Genomic DNA, 21,181 nt, shown 5'->3' with positions numbered 1-21,181 from the left:
GTGACTACGCTCCCCGTCTTCTGCTGCAGTCACCTGCTCCCCTGCTGGTCACATCAAACATCACCACGTTCAGAGTCTCCTGTACAGTCTGTAGTCAGACTTGAATACCACCCCAACTGATCTCTCCTCCTCTCCCAGCCCCTCACTAATGACAGTTACACCCCTCACTCACACCAGCTCACCTTTGAGGAACAATCTCTCTACTGGTCACCATCCTATTCCTGTTATTTTCGGTTCACGTATGGGGTTTCACACTGCTAAAAGCATCGTAATATCACCAATCTCGCCCATTAATATACACCGCAGTCATTGGTGCGTCCTTCTCTATAGGGTATGGAATTGCCAATCTGCAGTGAACAAAGCAGATTTTATTGCTGCCTATGCCAACCATCACACACTGGACATCCTGGCTCTCACTGAAACCTGGATTACGCCTGAAAACAATGCAACCCCAGCCGCACTTTCTATCAGCCACACATTCTCTCATACCTCTCGTCCATCTGGCCGAGGAGGTGGTGTGGGGTCTGTTAATTTCCAACAAATGGAAACACAATCAACTCCTACCTTCAGTCAAATACAACTCCTTTGAATACCATGCCATCCTAGTGACAGCACCAGTCAAACTTTACATAATTGTCATTTATCGTCCACCAGGGCAACTGGGTGATTTTCCTGATGAGCTTGACACTCTGCTTTCCTCCATCCCAGAGCATGACTGCCCCATGCTAGTCCTCGGTGACATGAACATCCACTTAGACAATCCCAGCTTCTCAGATTTCATGTCACTAATACTCTCTTTTGAGCTACAGCGGGTTTGCAGTCCTCCAACCCACAAAGCTGGGTAAAGAGCTCGATCTCATTTTCACCCGAAACTGCATCACAGATGCCCTCACAGTCACACCTTTACACCTGTCCTGACCACTATTTCATTCAGTTCAGTGTGTCTCTCCCTGAAAAACACTCTGCTCCCTCCCCCATGGTCTCTTTCCGCCGCAACCTCCGCAATTTGTCCCCCACCCACTTCTCCACTGTCGTAGCCTCCGCTCTCCCTCCCCCCAGCACTTTTTCCTCCTTAGAGGTTAACGATGCCACTGAGTCTCTGTGCTCTACACTTAGCTCCTGTCTGGATAATCTGTGCCCTCTATCTACTATACCCGCTCGATCCTCCCAGTCCACCCATGGCTCAGTGATAACCTCCGGTCGCTGCGTACCAACCTCAGAGCCGCAGAGAGAAAATGGCACAAAACAAAAAGCTCTTCTGACCTGATCACATTCCAGTCACTATTGGTATCCTTCTCATCCAGTGTCACTGCTGCGAAGAAGGCTTACTATAATAACAAAATTCATTCTGCCACCGACACCAAGAAACTATTCTCAACCTTTAAAACACTACTCAACCCTCCACCTCCACCGCCCACTACTAATCTGACAGCAGACAATTTTGCTTCATTTTTCACAAATAAAGTGTCTACTATCAGCAGTCAGTTCACTGATCCACCCATAGACTGCACGCCTCCTTCTTCAACATCATCATCATCACACACTGCTTCCTCTCCCCTGACTATGGCTACTACTAACTCAACTGATAAAAGCCCAACTGCGTCATTCCCCTCATTTACTCCCCTCACAGAGAACGAGGTGTCTAAACTCCTTTCCTCTAGCCGTCCTACAACATGCTTGTTGGACCCTATTCCATCCAACCTCTTACAGTCTGTTGCCCCTACTATCACAGCACCAATCACACATGTGATTAATGCTTCACTGACTTCAGGAACATTTCCTACAGTATTTAAACAAGCGCAGGTGACAACCACTACTCAAAAAACCTTCCCCTCACCCCCACTCAAGTGGAGAATTATCGACCAGTCTCACTCCTCCCATACCTTTCTAAGATCATCGAAAGGGCTGTTTTCAAACAGGTCACAGAATTCCTCTCCCAAAATAACCTCCTGGACATCAACCAATCTGGCTTCAAAATCGGCCACTCCACTGAAACGGCTCTGTTGTCTGTGACAGAAGCCTTGAAGAGGCTAGAGCAGCAGCCAAGTCTTCAGTACTCATTCTACTGGACTTATCAGCAGCATTTGACACTGTCAATCATGATATCCTGTTATCCATACTCTGGAACATGGGCATCACAGGCCACGCACACTCCTGGTTTCAATCTTACCTTACTGGTCGTTCCTTCAGTGTGTCCTGGCTAGGGCACACATCAGCAGTTCACCGCCTCACCACGGGGGTCCCCCAAGGCTCTGTGTTGGGCCCCCTCCTTTTGCCATATACACCACCTCACTCGGTCAGATCATCCACTCACACGGCTTCTCATATCATTGCTATGCTGATGATACCCAGCTTCTATCTGTCATTCCCACCTGATGACTCCACAGTCTCAGTGCGGATCTCAGATTGTCTCTCTGACATATCTGCATGGATGAAAGCCCATCACCTTCAGCTGAACCTGTCCAAAACTGAACTGCTGGTCTTCCCAGCTAAGCCAACCATACAGCTGGACATCTCCATCACTATTGACTCCATACCTCTGGCTCCTACCAGTGTAGTACGTAACTTGGGAGTCATGATTGATAATCAGTTGACCTTCACGGATCACGTTGCCTCTGTCACCCCGATCATGCCGTTTCACTCTGTTCAACCTAAGAAAGAATCAGGCCATACCTAACCGAACAGGCCACCCAGCTCCTGGTGCAGACTATGGTTATCTCCCGTCTTGACTACTGCAATGCTCTTCTAACGGGCCTCCCAGCTTGTGTTGTCAAACCACTACAGATGGTCCAGAATGCAGCAGCGCGTCTGGTCTTCAATCAGCCTAAAAGGGCACATGTCACCCCCTTACTCATTGAGTTACACTGGCTACCCATAGCTGCCCGCATCAAATTCAAATCTTTAATCCTAGCCTACAAAATTCTCCGTGGGTCTGCTCCTGTCTACTTAGGTGCACTAATAAAAGCTTATGTCGCCCCACGACCACTCCGCTCGTCTGGGAACGTAGTCTGGTGGTCCCCAGACCTTGTACAAGACAATCCAGGCTCTTTTCATGGGTCGTTCCACGTTGGTGGAACGCTCTACCCAGTGCTACAAGAACAGAGTCATCCCTGCCTATCTTCAGAAGCTCCTGAAGACCCAGCTCTTCCGAGAGCACCTCCTGTCCTAGCACTTTCAAACATTCCATTTTAAATATTCTAATAAGGTTTTTCCCAGGACAACCACAGATTCTTTCACGATTATCTCTGGACCTGCTGCGGTGGTCCGGCCTCTTCCCTGCCCTCATCATCACCACTCACTTATCCTCAACCGCCTCCATGTGTCTCCCCCTACTCCCCCCTTCTCCCCCTCTCCCCCAGTCCCTATCTCTATCGCTCTCTCTTTTTCCCCTTCTCTACTCTCTCTCTTTAACCCCAACTGGTCAAGGCAGACGGCCATCCTCCAGGAGTCTGGGTCTGCTCGAGGTTTCTGCCTGTTAAAGGGAAGTTTTTTCCTCGCCACTGTCACCAGTCACAAGTGTTTGCTCCTGGAGGATTCTGTTGGGTTTCTGTAAATTGGCTTAGAGTCTGGTTTTGACCAACTCTATATATAAAATGTCAAGAGATAACTTTCTTGTGATCTGGCGCTATATAAATAAAATTTGATTGATTGAGTGATTTAATTGGTTTTCCCCTGTAAGTCGCTTTGGAAAAAAGCGTCTGCCAAATGCGTAAACATAAACATAAAATGTCAACCTGAAACAAACAAACCAAAAAAAAAAAAGCTACAAATTTGTAAACACTTTAGGTCCAAGTTAATGCTCATAACACACAGGTGTCAAACATGTGGCCCGGGGACCAAATCCGGCCCGCCAAAGGGTCCAGTCTGGCCCGTAGGATGAATTTGTGAAATGCAAAAATTACACTGAAGAAATTACCAACCAATGGTTTAAAAACCATTTTAATTCAGGTTCCACATGCAGACCAATTAAATCTCAATTGGGTCAGACCAGTAAAATATTATGATAACAACCTATAAATAATGACAACTGCAGATTTGATCTTTGTTTTAGTGTAAAAAAAGTAAAATTACATGAAAATGTTTATATTAACAAACAAAAAATGTGAATAACCTGAACAAATACGAACAACTTGAAATGTCTTGAGAAGTAAATGCAATTTTACCAATATTCTGCCTGTTGCTAAATGTTTTATGTATTTGTAATTGTAATGTAAGTTGTAATGCACATGTGTAAATGATAAAGTGAGGCAGAATATTGTTAAAATTGCCCTTGTTTGTCCTAAGATATGTCAAGTTGTTCATGTTTTTCAGATTTTTAAGGAAACATTGTGGATGTAAACATTATCCTAAAGTAATTTTACTTTTTTCACTGTTATTATTTTACTGGTCTGGCCCACTTGAGGTCATATTGGGGTGAATGTGGCCCCTGAACTAAAGTGAGTTTGACACCCCTGTCATAACAGATACCTCTGGTGCTGGTGTAGCCCAGGGAGCTGCTGACTTCATACTGAGCAGCAGGGATTCGAGGGATCAGCAGCATGTTGGACACAGGGCCCAGACTGTCATCAGAGGCCAGGCTGCGCTGCTCATCATGTCCTCCAGAACGGACAGGAGGAGACGCTCCGATCCCTGCACTGACGTCCACCGAGCCCCAGCTTTTTCTGGCGCTTGTCTCTTTGTCTCGACCCATCCTGAAAGACAGTGTTTTCTGTTCACCTACACAGTTCACACACTCAGGAAGGATTACGTACGGTATTCAGTCATGTGTAGGTAGTTAGATACCTGAAGTTGGTGCTCCGCTGAATTCGTGAAGGACCAGGGAGTCGAAACACTTGAGCATCATAGGCATCGTAGTCCACCTGTATAGGCAGGCTGTTTTCAGAGTCCTTTGGTGCACAAAGAGCTGGGAAAGAGAATAGTTAGAGTATTAAAAGTTATTATTTGATTATATCATGGAATGTAGATGAGCAGAGAGATGTAAACTCTTAACTTACTGTGCTCTTTGTTGCTCTTTAATTTTTCTGCATGAAGCTAGAAAAACAAAACTTTTAATAAGTCTTGCAATCAAACATGATAACACTGTATTTAAGGCATCACACTATAATAAAGATTCACCTTCCGGCCAGCAAGTTTGATTCGAGGGGTGAAATAACTGCAGGAATTCTGACTTTTTGATGTGTAGAAGCTGTGGGACAGAAAGCATGAATTCACTTAAATAAAATGTCAGAAGATATACAGGAAATCACTAGTTTACTACTAATTCTGCACAATATATGTTGTAAAAAAAAAAAAAAAAAAAGGCATAATTTCTACCACTCAGGTGTAGAGAAGTAGAAAACAGCATAAAATGGAAATATTCTCATAAAATATCACTGTTCTCAATTTTAACACCTGAGTAAATGCATATAGTTTGTCTTTAGAGTCTGGTTTCGACCAGCTTTATGAGTGTTGCAAGATAACTTTTGTTATGATTTGGTGCTATATAAATAAAATTTGATTGACTAATTGATTGATTGAAATAGTTACATTCCACCTCTGAGTTTGAGTTTCTCGTTTTCATTTTTTGTCATTTTTTTCTTGCCTGTGGTTGATCCAGTGAGGCAGGTTATAATCATCTCCCACACGGGAGTCTCCTGGCGTTGTCCTGTTGTGCAACTACAAAGAAGATAAAAGAGATGACGACCAACTAGAAAACATGTAGGTAGATCCTCCTTAACTCTGCATTTTTAATAATTTGTTACCTTGAATAACGGTACAGCATGTAATGGCTGCTCACCCATACACACCAAGTCCACACCAATACCTGAAGGGGAAAAAAAACAAACAAAAACAGTTTTCCTCAGTCCTTGAACATCTGTGTAGTAAGTCCATGTGCTGGGGTTGAACTGTCATTTTTACCATTATCGATCATTCTCTGTTTGGTGAGAATCATAAGCAGGCGGTCGACTTCAAACACTCCGACCCCAGGTGTGATGACCACGGACATCTGCCCAGTGCGGTCAAAGTTACGGTTGATGTAATGTTTGTCAAATACTGTGGGACAAATCACAACCAATCATTTTAACTCATTCATCTTCACTAAGTACAGATTCATATCATCTATACAGCATGTTGTATTATTAGAAGCACTTATTTATTTTTTGTGCATCTAAAGCATGTACCTGAACACTACAAACTCGGCTACAAGACACACAGTTTAAACATGCTCTGATAAAGGCCTTAATGTTCTACTCTGAATGGTACTATACATTTCCAAGCATTTTTTGTTTGTTAAATTTCTTTTAGGTTGAGTTTTATTCAGTATTATAAAGTATTCCATGATTGACTGTGTAACATTGGAGCTGCTGTTGTGCAAAGTGCAATGTAAGTAAAGTTTTCTTGGTATCTAAGCTTAAAAAAATAATTAAACTAATCGATGTTAACTGTAATATATTAAGTAGTAGTAATAATATTGTGTTTAGCCCAGTGTCTATTTGCTACATAGTCCTGAACCCTCCTACCCTGAAAACAAAGGAAAACATTCTCTAATTCATAAACAACCTAGATATGTATGAACATACTGTATGTGGCTATGCAAAATAAATTAACCATTGTCTATATGTTTCTCAAATTTAGGGCCACGAGTGGTGGAGCTGTTTGTTTTGAGTTGCCAGCTGTCAGAGTAAAATATGCAAATGATGTGATAAATAATTTTCCTAATTTTAGGGGTTTGGTTGCCCAAAATTAAGACTTCAATTATTCTTATGAATTCTACAGACACAATAAAAAAGATTGTTATATTTTTTTATGCAAACCTTTGAAAAGAAAATGTAAATTTTATAGTACTTTTTTTTGCATTTTAGTTTAAAAAAAAATAAGAATGAGCATAGCCACCAACAACCATTTATGCATTCCTACATTTCAGAAAACTGTTGAATATGACAGAAAAAAACTGTTAAAAAGTGTAACAAATCCATCTCATATGGAGGCCTATATTCTAGTTGGCAATTTGATTTGATTTGTTTTAATGCGACAGTAGTTTTGCTGTGACAGGAGAACGAACCATTAAATGAGAGGTTAATGGCCTCCAGGTAGTTTCCTTGAGCAGCAGTGGAGTTATAACCAGCAGGAAAACCATCTGTCAGAGAACACAGAAACACACATTCACACATATATCTGTTAGTGAAATACATGGTTTGGGAAAAAAAATACAAAAAAACAGAAAGCAGTGATTTCTTGTCTTAACTTCTTCTAACTCTAGGTTGTATTTATTTTCTTTCTACCTGCTTCCTTCAGTCGCACCAGGACAGGATACTGGATGAAAAGCTTCTTAATAGTGACCAATAATGACGTCCACTCATCCCGTCTCTCATTCTGAGCTACGACTCTGATCACATAAGAAAAACCAACCGTTCATTCACAAGACAAATTAAAATAAATAAATAAATAAATGAAAATCACTACATTACTGACCTGTAGAAATCTTCATAAAAACGGCCCTCGTGATCCTGTCGAATGGATCCTCTTAGTATCTCAGGAAATTCATCTATGGAAAATAATATTGTAGATATCATTGGATATGATTAGGCATTATCATTATAGGTGATGATGAAGGGATCACACTCACCTATAGTTTTAGCACTGTAGAAAGTCCGGGAGAAAAGTACAACTGTCACCTCATGACTGCAGTTCTTTTCCTATTTTAACATGAGACATGAGAAAATTTAATTTCTAAAATATTCATAAGGTTTACATGGTTTAAAGCAGTGGTTCTCTAATCCGGTCCTCGAGGACCTCCATCCTGCATGTTTTAGATACAGTCTACTCTCGTTATACCGCCAACTTCCGTTCACGGCCAAATTGGCGGTATAGCGAAAATGGCGTTACAACAGGTTGCGTCCATAATGTGCATGTCTTTACTATATGATGTCTATGCTGCCTCCGTTAACCCGTTCTAATTGCGTTTCTAAATAAATCTTGATTCTGTTATGTTGTAAGGCAGGGATCGGCAACCTTTAACACTCAAAGAGCCATTTCGACCCGGTTTCCACGGAAAAGACAACACTGGGAGCCGCACCTCGTAGGTGCCGCGCCGCGACGCTGGCGGTATAACGGTCGGGAAATCAATGGTATAAGTGTTGTTTGTGCATGGAACTGGGCTGGCAGATGGCGATAAGCGGAAATGGCGGTATAACGGCGGGCGGTTTAACGAGAGTAGACTGTAGTTCTCTCTTCCAGCACACCAGGTTCAATTAATGATCAGCTCATCATCCAGCTCTGCAGAAGCCTGATAACGATGTAATGGCTTCCAGGTGTGATGGAGGAGGGAAATATCTAAAACATACAGGATAAGGGTCCTTGAGGACTGGATTTGAGAAGCACTGGCTTAATGGAGCTACCTGTAGTATTTCTACCTTAAACATTTAAAAAATTACCTAGAAGTGTCATTTAAGTGCATACAAAATTGTATTACAGAGATGTGAACTGAATTTTTTCACAGCTCTGGGCTGACATGTCACTGTGAATGAATGAAAGCAACAGAAACTAATGCCAAGGTTGATTTGAAGATGAGAACCATTAAAAAACAACTTACAGAGATAAATAAAGTGACAAAGTAATAAAACATGGAAGCATTGGCTTTGTTTTCACCACTGGACACAGCCCTAAATGAAAAGTATAGAGTAGGGGTATTCAAATCCAGTCCTCAAGGACCCCTATCCTGCATGTTTTAGATATGTCCCTCTTCCAGCACACCTGGAACCCATTACATCGTTATCAGGCTTCTGCACAGCATGATGATGAGCTGATCATTAGTTGAACCAGGTGTGATAGAAGAGGGACATATCTAAAACATGCAGGACAGGGGTCCTTGAGGACCGGATTTGAAAACCATTGCTTTAAACCATGTAAACCTTCTGAATATTTACCGTTTTATTTACTTGGTCAAGGGCACAGGCAGTACAATTAACAAATGTATACCTGTTTCTGATGGAGTGGAAACTAGAGGACCCACTTGTACATACACAGGTGGAAGGGCTAACAACTACATCATTGCACCGTTCCATTTTAACCGACTGTCAGACTGAATTTCTGTTTGAAGGAGGACACTTGATGGTTCCATAACACAGGTGTGTGTGAATAATGAACTTCCCATTTTATTCAGTAAGTGAGATCAGTGCAGATGTAGTGTTAATTTATTTTTGGTTATATTAGGGGTGCTTTCTGGTACGTGACCTCCTCCTGCTGTTGATAGTTTGGAATATAAATACTACATTTTTGAGACCTTTTTAAGAGTTACATCACATGTCAGTAAAAGAAAATCACAAACCTTCCACTTGGTGAACAGGTCAGAGAGGAAACCATTCACAGCTTTCTCAAAGTAGAGGTCTCCTAAGAGCACAACACTGAATTGAGTTGTTGTAGTCAGAGCTACACATCACTGAGACAAACTTTAAGTCAAAGAAAAACAAACCTGAACAGATAAAATAAAACAGTATATGACCAGACAGGTCCCACTCACCGTAAATGTCAAAGTCCCACATCTCACAGCTCATCTGGATAAAGATGTACACCATTGCAGAAGTGGATCTGAACACCACCTACAGCACAAAATCACACAGTGAGGATAAGTACAGTCTATAATATAGCAACTATAGAAAAACTACATGTGAAAAATTATTTTCTACCCATTCAAAGTCAATTCAGAAAGCCTGTTTCACTGTTTATTATCTGTATACAATTAAAACTTTAATACAAACTTCAGAACAGTTTCAAAAGTGGGTGCAGTATATTTTCTGTGTCGAACAGCAGCTACACATTTTATATGTATTTTTATATTTCAGCCCAAATGCACAATAACAGCACTGTCAATCTGATGCTCAACAAACACAAACTAAATCTAAACACCACAAATTTAGACATATTACTACAATGTGTCCAGCTAATTGTAATTTCTGATAGACTTAACACAGGTTTACCCTTTTACCCCAGTCTGACATTAAGCAAATATTACAGTTGTTGAAAAAAACACCCTTAAAAGTTTACGCAATCTCAAATCTAACTAGAAAAAGTAACAAAAGTAAATTATTGAGTTTCAACATGTCCTGTCCTGGATGTGTTTCATTATCTGCTGAAATATCCAGTTTTGACCTTGATGGAACAGAGCATGTGCAGAAGGGAGCATGTGGGTTTGGAGAATTGAACCATACTTGGCAGAGTTTAATGTCTTAAAAGTGATTCTCAATGCAATATACCACAAATGTAACTTTTTTTTCACCACTATATGTTTTGTCCTTTGAAATATGTACAACGTTCACCCACGTATGTTCAGGCTCCAAACCCAGTGATATTATTTATGCCACTTCTACTTATTTAATGTTTTATTTCTGCCATTCACCTCCTTGTTCAAATAGTAAACGGGGTGTTCGATAAAGCATGTGAAACAGAATGTTATTTGCTTCACTGCAAAAGCAGCTTCTTCATCAAACACTTACCCTGGTGTCTTCACTTATGTATCCACAGGTCACTTTCTCCCCCTTCACCCAGAGTTCACTGGCCTGAGCTCTGCAGAAACGAAAAATACAAGGATGATGTATGTAGAGAAACAGAAAACACATTTAGAGTGTAAAAAACAGACAAAGGTGAGGCTACTTGTGAGATTCCTGCTATCCTGAGCTCCACAAAACTTAGCATTGCTCCTGATCTCTACAAGCATCATTAATCAATCAAACACTCCCGGCTACAAATGTACTCTTTTACTTCTTAACATACCTGATTCCTGCATACTCCACTTTCTGTGTCACATAAGCACATGTGCTCACCTGGAATGAAGACAGTAATAGTTTAACAGTACACAAACACAGAAAGGCATGACACATTATACTCATCACTGTAAACATTCATATTTCCCACCAGGCTCTTCTTTAGCCTCCACATGTCACCCCTGCCGATGTACTGGTCTTTAAACGTCAGCTCCACCAGGTCCAATGTGACATCCTGCAAGTACAATAAACTGTGAGAGATCCTGTTGAATAAAGTGACTCACAGTAAACACACTGCATGCACTGTACCTTAGGGTCGACGATGTTCACTATGACATCCTGATACGCCCGCAGTTTGAAGGCTTGTGCCACAGTCTGGTCCACACTGATTGTTTCTGGATGAAAACAAAATAGGTATCGAATCTGGTTGTTAACTCTGACATAATGGAGCCAAAAGACTTACTTCCAGGTCTAAACAGTCACTTACCAACAGAGGCTATATGCTCAATTACTATTACCTTCTGTAAATAAGGTACCATTCAGGGTTCAGAAGGGGTGAAATTCATTTATTTGGTTCTAATAAAGTTATTAGTTATTTTCCATCAGGTAATGAAGTATTTACCTGCAGTAGATTGTGATTTTAAGTGTCTTAAAAACTGTTTAAGCTGCTTTTCCATTTACAGCAGTGTATCACTTCATTTGTAAGTTTTCCTCTGTCCACCCACACAACAGATTGGAACTGAAACAATTCAACAATTTTGGTTGTGTAAATAACACTAAAATTATAATAAGTATTTATTTTGTATAATGGATAAATTGACTTTTTTGTTTTGGCTGTTTTATGTTGATTATTTGCTTTGTTTGTTTTATATGTCCAAAATAAAACATTCATTCATTATCATCATCATCATCATCATCATCAACTTTAGTTATTTTCCCCTGAACTGGACAACACAGATATAAAAAGGCTGATAAATGAAACAAAGTGTAAAGATATGAATCACCTCACAACAGCTTTTTTTAACAGATTTTTTTCTCTTTTTTTCTGTAATTCTATGTCAATTTCATTGCATCAAGTCACCATTATTTATTTAAATGATGATAAAAAGGAACCACTTAATTGCATTTTCTTGTTTTTTGAAGAATGACACTTGAAATGATTAAAAGTAAAAATCACAAAAATCAACATGTTAGAAAAATGTTCAGATTTGTTTCACTGCCATGAATTAATAACAAAACCTGAAAATGGTAAGCTTTACAACAGTTTCACATGTATTTACCTTTCTGCAGGTCCTCTTTTAGGCTCTTCACTTGCAGTAGGAGAGGGCTGGAAAAAATATAATACAGAAGACTAGATAAAGGATCTGAGAATGAAACAATATTATTACAATAGGCACAACTAATATCTTCCACAGTCATGTATTTAATATGGAAGCTCACCTGTACTCATCTGTGGGATGTGCAATCTCAATTATATCCCCCAGACTGACCTGAGAGAAAACTTTTGGGTTGACAACCAGTTCATCGTCTATTAAAAAACAAGAGTTCATTTTAAAAACAACTTCACATTCAAAAGAGTATTGTGAATCACAGAAAATGTTCTTACCACTCCCACCAAAACCTTTCTTGTGCAGCACAAGCTTGTATGACTTATTTGTCCTCATCGTGAACCAGCTGAGAAAAACAACAGTCATCAGTAAGTTTTTGACTATACAAAGTGCTATATATTTTTAAAAAGACTTGCATTTGCTCATACGCAGCATAACTTTTCACAAAGTGCAATGAAATTTTACAAAACACAGCAACATTTTTTAAAAAATGTCAGTTTATGTCAGTCAATGTCAAGACTTAGATGCAGGACCTGTGTTTTAGCACAGCAACTATGATGGCCTGAATAGGCCAACATGTTTTAGTGGAAATAAACTTTTAAAAATTATGATGGTCTATTATTTGCACAATTGGAACCATGATTTGACAGGGAATATACAAAAATGTACACATTTTAGATATAAATACTAAAATTCTGGTGGTTTAAGCTACAGTAATGCATCGTATTCTATGAGATCATCTTATGTTTATAGTGTTACTGTCCTGTAAGAATCTCTAAAAAGGCAAATTTCATTCATATTTTTAGTTCATGAAGGAGGAGAATTTTATCAGTCAGTAAAGAAATAATTAATCCTTGAGACATCCAAAGTTTGTCAACACATTTGGAGGCATGTGGTGTTTACTGGACAAGAATTAGACAACGAACTATTGTGTGGTGAAAAGTAACTTACCTCTGTGGTGTAGTGGAGTACAAGCATAAATGTTCATAAAATGCAAATATACAGTGCTTGTACCTTAAAGTTGTACTTCACTGCCTAATATTTAGTTAGGCTACTTCACATCACTGGAATCACAGTAGCAGATTGTGTTTACTTACATGTCTCTGATAGCACTGTAGTCCTATCATTTAACATTTTATTCATTATTTTTTTAACTAGTCACACAGTGACACAAATGTCGTCAGATGCATAGCCAGCAGAAGTACGTTTTTTGGCTAAGTTGACCAAATAGAAAAGTAGTTTTGAAACTTGAATACTGATTATTGCCTGTACTGATAATTTCACATGCAATTAAATATGAACAGACATTAAAAACCACCTGATCAGTGTCCTTTCACCAGTTGGATCTTCTTCTTGCGGTCATGGATGGGTGATTAGCTGCTCACACTGCCCTGCAAAGGGACTTTTGCTAACCTAGCATGTGGTTCTTTTGAGCCAACATGCAGGTCGCTAGTGAACAAAATAAACTAAGACTAAACACATGTATCGACCACACATCCATGAAGCTAGAATAAGCTGCAGACATACGTGTGTACGTGGAAATTTAACATTTAAACGCTATTTACTGCTACTAGCTTCTTCCACTGCTCAATGTTGCTTCCTGCAAAACATGGATGCGCGATTTGATTGGTTCCCGACAGTCAGAGAGTACCTACAGAGGCAAGATGGTTAACTGCGCTCATCTTCATCTTTGTTTACTCTGGGACAAAAATCCTTTTTTTTTTTGCAGTAACAGTAAGTTTATTAAAGGATCCTATATATCGCTATACTAAATCCGTCATTATGTCAGTCTGCATGCCATGAACTGAAAGTGACACTCTCCCCGAATGTCAGAAAGTCAGAATTCTGACTTTAATCTCAGAATTCCGATTTTTTTTTTCCTACTAATAATAAAAAATATTGGACCACATTTTTTTTTTCCCGGTGGCCTTAATCCTCTTCCATAGTTTGTCTGGGTTTTTAGTGTCCTAAAGCACTCAATGATTTACATTTACTGTTTGTTTTTTGTTTTGTTTTTTGCCAATGCTGCATTATGTTACATATATAAAAAATACAAATATATCAAAATAAATGTTCAGACAGCAGAGAAGGTTTGGAAAAGGATACTTCTTTTAATAAATTTGACACAATACTGTTTTTATTAATGCATGTCAATTATAATCCATGATAACATATATTTTTTATACATTTGGTAAGACATCACATTATTTGTAATCACTATATACTGATTAAAAAGATAAAATGAACATGTACTCTTTTAAAAATGTATTACTAGAGAGTAAATGGAACCATTTTCATTCCCTCTGGAAAAATCTATCTTACGTTCTTTTCTAAATGTTAAGCATTTAACAGCTCACAAAAAGTGGCTGAGACAATATTCCACAGCAATACTGTATGAGAAAAGAAGACAACATCTAAAGCATCCACACGAAAACAGATTTCAGATATCAATACAACATGACAAGAATCACAATCATCTGGACTAACGTAGCATTAGTTACTCCCAGGGTAAAGTGATTTGTCTTCTGGCAGTTCCATCTCACAAATTATAATTTGTGATGAATCATTTTCAAGTTGTGGTCTGTTATTCCATAAAAATGGCAAATTTAAGTATCTGTAAAAGCAAACAATCCATGACTGTAAGCTGTATTCCAGTAGGAAATGCATATGGGTCGAACTGTTTTGCAAACATCCAGATGCATGCAATATGTCCTAAGGCACGTTTCAGTCCAATGGGACATGGCCAGTAACTTTGAAGCTCAGAACAGAGCCTTTGTATGTTCTTCCTCTTGATGAAAGCTCTCTTTTAGAGTTAGTTTGCCTCATCAGCAGCAGCGTCTCTTCATGCCTTGTGGTGTTTCCTCCTCCAGATTAGCCCGATCTGATCCTGACAAAACAAACATGTTTTTATATATTTGTGTGCACATGATTTCCCATTAATGTCTCTGCTTGTTAAAAGTTGAGTCACTGCTTACTGATACTGTCTCCTTGTCCGATGGTGGCGGGGAGCCCATTCTCCATATCCCTCAGTATGCACTTCTCAAAAGACAGAGCTGCAACTCGGAAGAAAAACTCTTGCACATTCTCCCCTGAAAATGAACAATTTCAAACTGTGTAATTCAATACTGCTCTTATGCATTGCATTTACATTTTGTTGCTGATAAAGATTAACAGACCACTCAATGTATCCAGAACGTTACTTAAAAAAACTCTGGGATGTGGTGAGGATGGTGGAAGACCACAAGCCCTCAAACTAAACCTTTTAAACCAGCTTGTATTTCTGCTACAGGACTGACATTATAAACCCAACAACCATGTCGCAAACTGATGAAGAGCATGTGAAGATGACTTAAAACACCAAATACTGATTTATGAACTCTGTTTAAGACAAAGCATTAGTTCTGTATTATTTAAAATTAATGGATTATCCAAGGTCTAAAAAACACTCACATTTTGATATTTTCTTTTTTGTCATTCTCTGTAAATAATCAATCTAAAAGACAATACTTTGTGGAATTTGGGCAAAACGTTCACAATACTTCATGTGGTCAAATGTCTCATTTTGCATAGTGGTAAATACACAATTTGTGTCTCTATTGTTTTCCCAGAATTGTGTATGGATTAAAACATTTAGCATTCCCTCTTGATTTTACCTGTTTTGGATGAAACAGCCCAGAACTCCGCTTTCATTTCTGTTGCTATCTTTATGGCATCTTTTTCTGTCCTCAGTCTTTCTTCTCTAGACTTAAGAAACAGACAGCATCTCTTTAAATATATGTGCAGGTAAAAATAAAGGAAATCAGACTGTATTCACTTTAGTAATGTTATCAAAACTCCAGGAACAAACATAACAGCTTTAGTGTCAGACCAAATATGTTATAGCTTGTGTTCTTCATCTGGTTTTGTCAGAAGCCTCAACTCTGCTTCTATGTTTGCAGCAGTATCACATAATACAGACTCATCTTACCAGCAGGTCACTCTTAGTGCCAACTAGGAAGATGAAACAGGAATCAGGGTCATTTTCCCTCAAGGCCTCCTCTAACCATTGGCTGTGAACACACACAGAGAACCACAAAAACTAAAATGACATTATCTTACATTGCAAAATATGCAGTTGAATATACATTTTTGGGTGCATACAATATCTAATTTAAAACAAGTTTCTAGTTTAACTTTTAGAATATCAGATATTGCAGAATCACCAGTCAGAGTTGGTGACCAGCAGTACATTGTTTTGACCAGTGGAGGAGACTCTTTCTCTGAACTGTATTTGTTCAGTAAAACCAGTCTTGAATAAAGACTTTTGAAAAAAAACACATGAAACACCTGGATTTGAAGTTTTAATACAATGACTCACACAGTGATCTAACACCTAATGACGATGAGATAGAGTTAAAATTCAGTGATACATCTAAATAAATTACATCTACTACTTAAGTTTGTTTTTATGTATATGGTGACTAGAAACATAATATGTGTACAGAGGTTTGCTGTGAGCCCATTGATATTTAGTTCTTTACATTAAAGCAGTGAGTTTACAGTTAAAATAATATGGGTGTAACGTACACAGCCTGGCCAGAAAAAGCTCCATACACAATTAAAAAAAAAACATTTAGCATATGGGACGTAAGCACTGACTACATTTGTTGTTTCATTGTATATGCCATACAGTGCTCATCAATGTAAGAATAAATGCCTTCACATTTATTTCCATACTTAGTTGCATCAACTTTTGGTCAAGATCTTGTACTAATGATAGGAGAGCATAAGCCTTCTCCCCTACATCCCACAGCTTCTCTATAGGGTTAAGATCTGGACTCTGTAGTGTCCGATCCATGTGTGAAAATAATGTCTCATGCTCCACGAAACACTCTTTCACAGGTTTGATAAACCTAATGAATCCTGGTATTGTCCAATCTTTATGCTCTCTAGGAAAGTGAGGGTTGCTTAAGAAATGAGAAGTTACTTAGTGTATCAGTTGGGATAATTCTTGCCGACACAAACTAATCACTACAGTAATTATCCAGTGAAAAGCTCTTACATTTGCTCAGTTACATCCAGTTGAGAACTGTTTTTGTATAGTACATGTTTTTTACTTAGTGAGATACTAATTCTATTCATCCATCTCTATACTCACTTTAGATGTTAAAACAGTTTATTCTGACTTTTATAGTTGATGCTGCCCTCACATACAACCCAAACAAAACTACATCATGACTCACTGTGTATGATCCAAGGACTTAATGTCAGCCATGTCAAAGACTGTGATAATAACTGAGAAAAGACGGACAAGAAAGGTGAGTATTGGTTGTTTAGTACAAGTCAACAACAACGTGGTCACATGTAAAGTACTGTAACAAAAAATATATAGTTGTTTATTCAGAGTCGCACAATAATAGTGTCTTACCATGAGCACCTCTGTAGTATGCAGACGCAATGCATTTGAACTTTTCCTGCCCGGCAGTATCCCAGCTAAAAAGGAAATGTGTGTCTAAGTAAGAAGTGAAATAAATACTCTACAGCTATATACAGTTCAGTTTATTAATTAAAATACTCACATTTGAAGAGAGAAAGGTACTCCAGATATCTCAAACCTTTCAATCTCAAAATCCACTCCAATGGTAGCTTTGTAATCTCTTTCAAACACATCTTTACAAAACCTGAAAACAGTAAAAGCAGCACATTTGTATAATTATGAACTTATACTTTTTTATAGCACCCAAGATTCAGAGCAATACTTAATACACTGTTAAAGCTGCTTCCTTTCTGTTACAGTCTTATTAAACTCTTAGTTAAACCAGTGAACAGAGAAACATAAAGTTTTCTAACACTTTCTACACCTCAACAGCTATATAATTTTACATCTTCAGTTCCTGTAAAAGTATTTAGATAGAACAAATGGATAAAGCAATCCTACATACAAACAGATAACCCAAAGAACGATAAGTGTGATATTAATAAAGTTATTGAGGACTTACCTATTAATGAGACAGGTCTTCCCAACATTTAGGTCACCAACAACCACCACTTTTGACATTTTCTGACGATCCCATCTTTGAAAAAGACAATAGTATTTAAATGCAACTTTCAAGTCAAAAATAATGATAAATCAAAGTGGGAGACTCACGGCTGATGCCTGATGGCCCTGTCCTTACAGGCTGCTTTAGCCTCATGGTCCCAGTCTTCTTTCAACTGTAAAGAAGCTGCAGGCATGTAGCACTGAGAAGAAGAGGAGTTAGTATGACTAGGATTACTTGTGTACAAAATGAATGAGTACCAATTCTAAAATGTAGTGCATTAGTTATTTGGATGGTTAAACATACAAATAAGTGACAAGTTTGAGGGCAAAATAACCTTATGTGTTCTAAGGTTTTGGAGGTGTTGAAACACCATGTGCCACAAGAGCAGTTTCAATGTGCGTTAACAATTATGCTACAGTTCTATGAACTATGCTGTAGGACTGAAACACCACTTTCCAAAAGACATTTTGCATTTATGTCCAAACATGAAACCCCCTGCTAGATAAACATTCTGCATAGTGGACCCACTTTTAAAGCTTCATGCATTCTCTACACATTTTTATAAACTTCTGTTCCTTTTTTCCTGTTATTAATAGTGCACGCGTACTCACTGACAGAAACAGTCCCCAAACCATTCACTCACTCCCTTGATATTCCTTTTATCCATATGGGGTCTGGTAGACTTTGAGGATACTACCAAATGTATGTATGTATGACCATAACGCAATTAACTACAGATATGCAAAACTAAAGTGACAGGATAAAAGCATGTGCGTTGGCCGGGAATCGAACCCGGGTCAACTGCTTGGAAGGCAGCTATGCTAACCACTATACCACCAACGCCTCTTTTGAGGTTCCTTTTATCCATATGGGGTATGGTACATTTTGAGGATACTAGCAGTTTATACGCAAAACTAAAGTGATAGGATAAAAGTGCTTGCGTTGGCCGGGAATCGAACCCGGGTCAACTGCTTGGAAGGCAGCTATGCTAACCACTATACCACCAACGCCTCTCTTGAGGTTCCTTTTATCCATATGGGGTATGGTAGACTTTGAGGATACTACCAGTTTCATGCCGAATTGTATTTGCCAGTAATTTGAGCTGATCTGGAGATAGCTAGTGATTTCCATGTTGTTTCCTGTTACTTTAGTGCCAGGAGTTCCATATTTCTGTGTGTGTGTGTGTGTGTGTCTCTCTCTCTAAATATATATATATATATATATATATATATATATATATATATATATATATATATATATATGTTCGTTTGTTTGTTTTTTAAGAAATTATGTCTTGTAAATATGTAATACTCTAAAATAGCAATTTAAGTTTCTCCTTTGAGGGCTTTGTCAGGCTGGGTGAGACCACCACAGTCAGGTTTCTCCTTTTAATTTGACACCTACATTATGTAAATCTCTGCTGCAGCAAACATACACAAGCAATCAATAGGTGCTTTGTTAGACCTTTATGTTATGTTACAAAGTAAATTTCTCTCTAACACAATTACTCAAATGGTCTGTATTTGGATCCACACACGTAAATATTTGACTGTAACTGGGTTAGAACAAACTGGGTTAAGTTAATCAGGGTATATTTTCCTATTGCCATGTATGAAGGCAAGCACAGAACTAGAAGTCAAAGTCACAGACCATCACAGATTCCTGACCAAATAGTACAACAACTTAGTATTTGGGGGTCCACAAAATCAGACAGCAGAGGCTTTGATGACTGCAAAAGCCTGTAATCAGCCTGAGTGCCATGATCTGACACTGATTTAACCATCTGAGGAAGCTCGGTAGATATCACATGCTTTCAATGAAAGGTAACATCCTCTGCAGTGGCACTCGGACCCTTTGGACTATAGCAGTCTAACAGTAAAGTGGTAAATAAGGTGAAGGCATGGTTGAAACTAAGCTTCCAGTGAATCAGACGGTATTATGAGTGGCATTGTTGTACCTGTGGGAAATCCCAAATGACCCTGTCTTTGCTGATAGGTGGTGGGAATGGCATCATCCCATTCTTGTTGTTATGCATGGTGACACTGTTGGAGAAAGTGCAGAAAAAAAATAGTGCGCTTAGTTTAGAACAGAACTGTGAAAATCCGTCCAGGGGACATTAAGTATTGTATTTATTTTAGTCTGCCAGATCCATATTCTGATGTACTGTACCGTATGGCTTTAAAATGCATGGATAGTACCGCGTGATGGACAAAAGCATCCACTGTGTTAGTGCTACGGAGTGCTTGGAGCATTAAAATGACACTATTTATTCATTTTTATTAAGACGCTATTGCGGCAGCAGCATCGTGAAGTTATCCTGGATACAGCGGAAATGCGGTGATATCGCCTTCAAATTAAAGGCACACTCTACAAAATCATATTAAAACGGCAATATACACTGTTAATTACTTAATATTTGTCTACTATTAAAACATCTGTCATGCTTTAATTCTCAGACAACTATATCATGAACCATGCTGTAGCGTATTCTATACTAGTCTTAACGCTGCCGATTTTAAATTGAAAGTCCTGACCGGAAGTCCAGTTCCATTCTGTTTGACTGAACTCCGACAGGCAGAAGGCTAACTTACACTAATTTAACCTGTCATTTCAAACGTTCGGGTCATTTTCATTGTCACAATGGCACTCTTACGGTCTATCACGAAACTCAGACGTATTGTGAGTGACTTGTACTCACCGTAGAAGAACACCCGTCGAATATCAGAGCAGTTCTTTACAGCTGAGGTTGTGTGCTCCAGTTCTGAGCCCGGACGCTGCTGGATGAGCTCGTTTCTATGGCAACTATACAATCGTACTCACGTCACGTGATTTCTGGACTCGCGTGTAATTATTCATAAATATGGAACACACATTTCTATAGTTACAACAAACAATCGTTTATTTCGTCCCAGGCTAAGACCAGGGATGCACCATAGAGCACCATTATATGTGCAATAATTCCTCTTTTACTTTCAACACAGCTAAAGGGTAAGTCATCCATTTAATTTAAAGTTTTTCCATGTTTCTAACTGAGACTGCACCACCTCTTGTTAAACAGTTCTGGTATGACCATAAGGCAAGTAACTGCAGATAT

General features: G+C 38.8%; 2 protein-coding genes and 2 non-coding genes across 5 annotated transcripts in view; all 4 read right to left on the bottom strand.

Annotated features, from left to right (window-relative positions):
* Positions 1 to 13,673, bottom strand: part of depdc5 (DEP domain containing 5, GATOR1 subcomplex subunit) — a 40,731-nt gene extending 27,058 nt beyond the window's left edge. Inside the window, 21 exon segments of the mRNA XM_030160121.1 lie at positions 4,468 to 4,691; positions 4,783 to 4,903; positions 4,995 to 5,031; positions 5,116 to 5,185; positions 5,582 to 5,655; positions 5,742 to 5,803; positions 5,899 to 6,033; positions 7,043 to 7,117; positions 7,263 to 7,366; positions 7,453 to 7,525; positions 7,607 to 7,676; positions 9,308 to 9,369; positions 9,500 to 9,578; positions 10,473 to 10,542; positions 10,750 to 10,799; positions 10,891 to 10,974; positions 11,049 to 11,134; positions 12,020 to 12,066; positions 12,180 to 12,267; positions 12,346 to 12,413; positions 13,386 to 13,673. Of these exon segments, the coding sequence (XP_030015981.1) occupies positions 4,468 to 4,691; positions 4,783 to 4,903; positions 4,995 to 5,031; positions 5,116 to 5,185; positions 5,582 to 5,655; positions 5,742 to 5,803; positions 5,899 to 6,033; positions 7,043 to 7,117; positions 7,263 to 7,366; positions 7,453 to 7,525; positions 7,607 to 7,676; positions 9,308 to 9,369; positions 9,500 to 9,578; positions 10,473 to 10,542; positions 10,750 to 10,799; positions 10,891 to 10,974; positions 11,049 to 11,134; positions 12,020 to 12,066; positions 12,180 to 12,267; positions 12,346 to 12,403 (1,669 nt within the window). The 5' untranslated portion in view covers positions 12,404 to 12,413; positions 13,386 to 13,673.
* Positions 13,674 to 14,182: 509 nt separating this feature from the next.
* Positions 14,183 to 20,922, bottom strand: rab36 (RAB36, member RAS oncogene family). Of its 2 annotated transcripts, none has more exons than XR_003937949.1 (11): positions 20,786 to 20,922; positions 20,045 to 20,129; positions 18,195 to 18,286; positions 18,046 to 18,120; positions 17,626 to 17,727; positions 17,475 to 17,539; positions 17,290 to 17,341; positions 16,035 to 16,116; positions 15,721 to 15,806; positions 15,043 to 15,156; positions 14,183 to 14,954 (listed from the first exon to the last, which is right to left on the bottom strand). XR_003937949.1 is itself a non-coding variant. In XM_030160807.1 (11 exons), the coding sequence occupies exons 2-11, from the start codon at positions 20,120 to 20,122 to the stop codon at positions 14,893 to 14,895; spliced, it is 813 nt and encodes a 270-aa protein (XP_030016667.1). In that variant the 5' UTR covers positions 20,123 to 20,129; positions 20,786 to 20,922; the 3' UTR covers positions 14,183 to 14,892. The 2 variants fall into 2 exon arrangements, 1 of the variants encoding a protein (XP_030016667.1); XM_030160807.1 differs by having other exon boundaries at positions 15,721 to 15,811.
* Positions 18,859 to 18,930, bottom strand: trnag-ucc (transfer RNA glycine (anticodon UCC)). Its single transcript has one exon. It is a non-coding gene; the product is annotated as a tRNA-Gly (tRNA).
* On the bottom strand, positions 19,026 to 19,097 carry trnag-ucc (transfer RNA glycine (anticodon UCC)). Its single transcript has one exon. It is a non-coding gene; the product is annotated as a tRNA-Gly (tRNA).
* Positions 20,923 to 21,181: the final 259 nt, after the last annotated feature.

The sequence above is a fragment of the Sphaeramia orbicularis genome, chromosome 17 (genome assembly GCF_902148855.1).
Source record: "Sphaeramia orbicularis chromosome 17, fSphaOr1.1, whole genome shotgun sequence".
In the NCBI taxonomy this organism is placed as follows: Eukaryota; Metazoa; Chordata; class Actinopteri; order Kurtiformes; family Apogonidae; genus Sphaeramia; species Sphaeramia orbicularis.
This window is presented reverse-complemented; position numbering and strand designations above follow the sequence as displayed.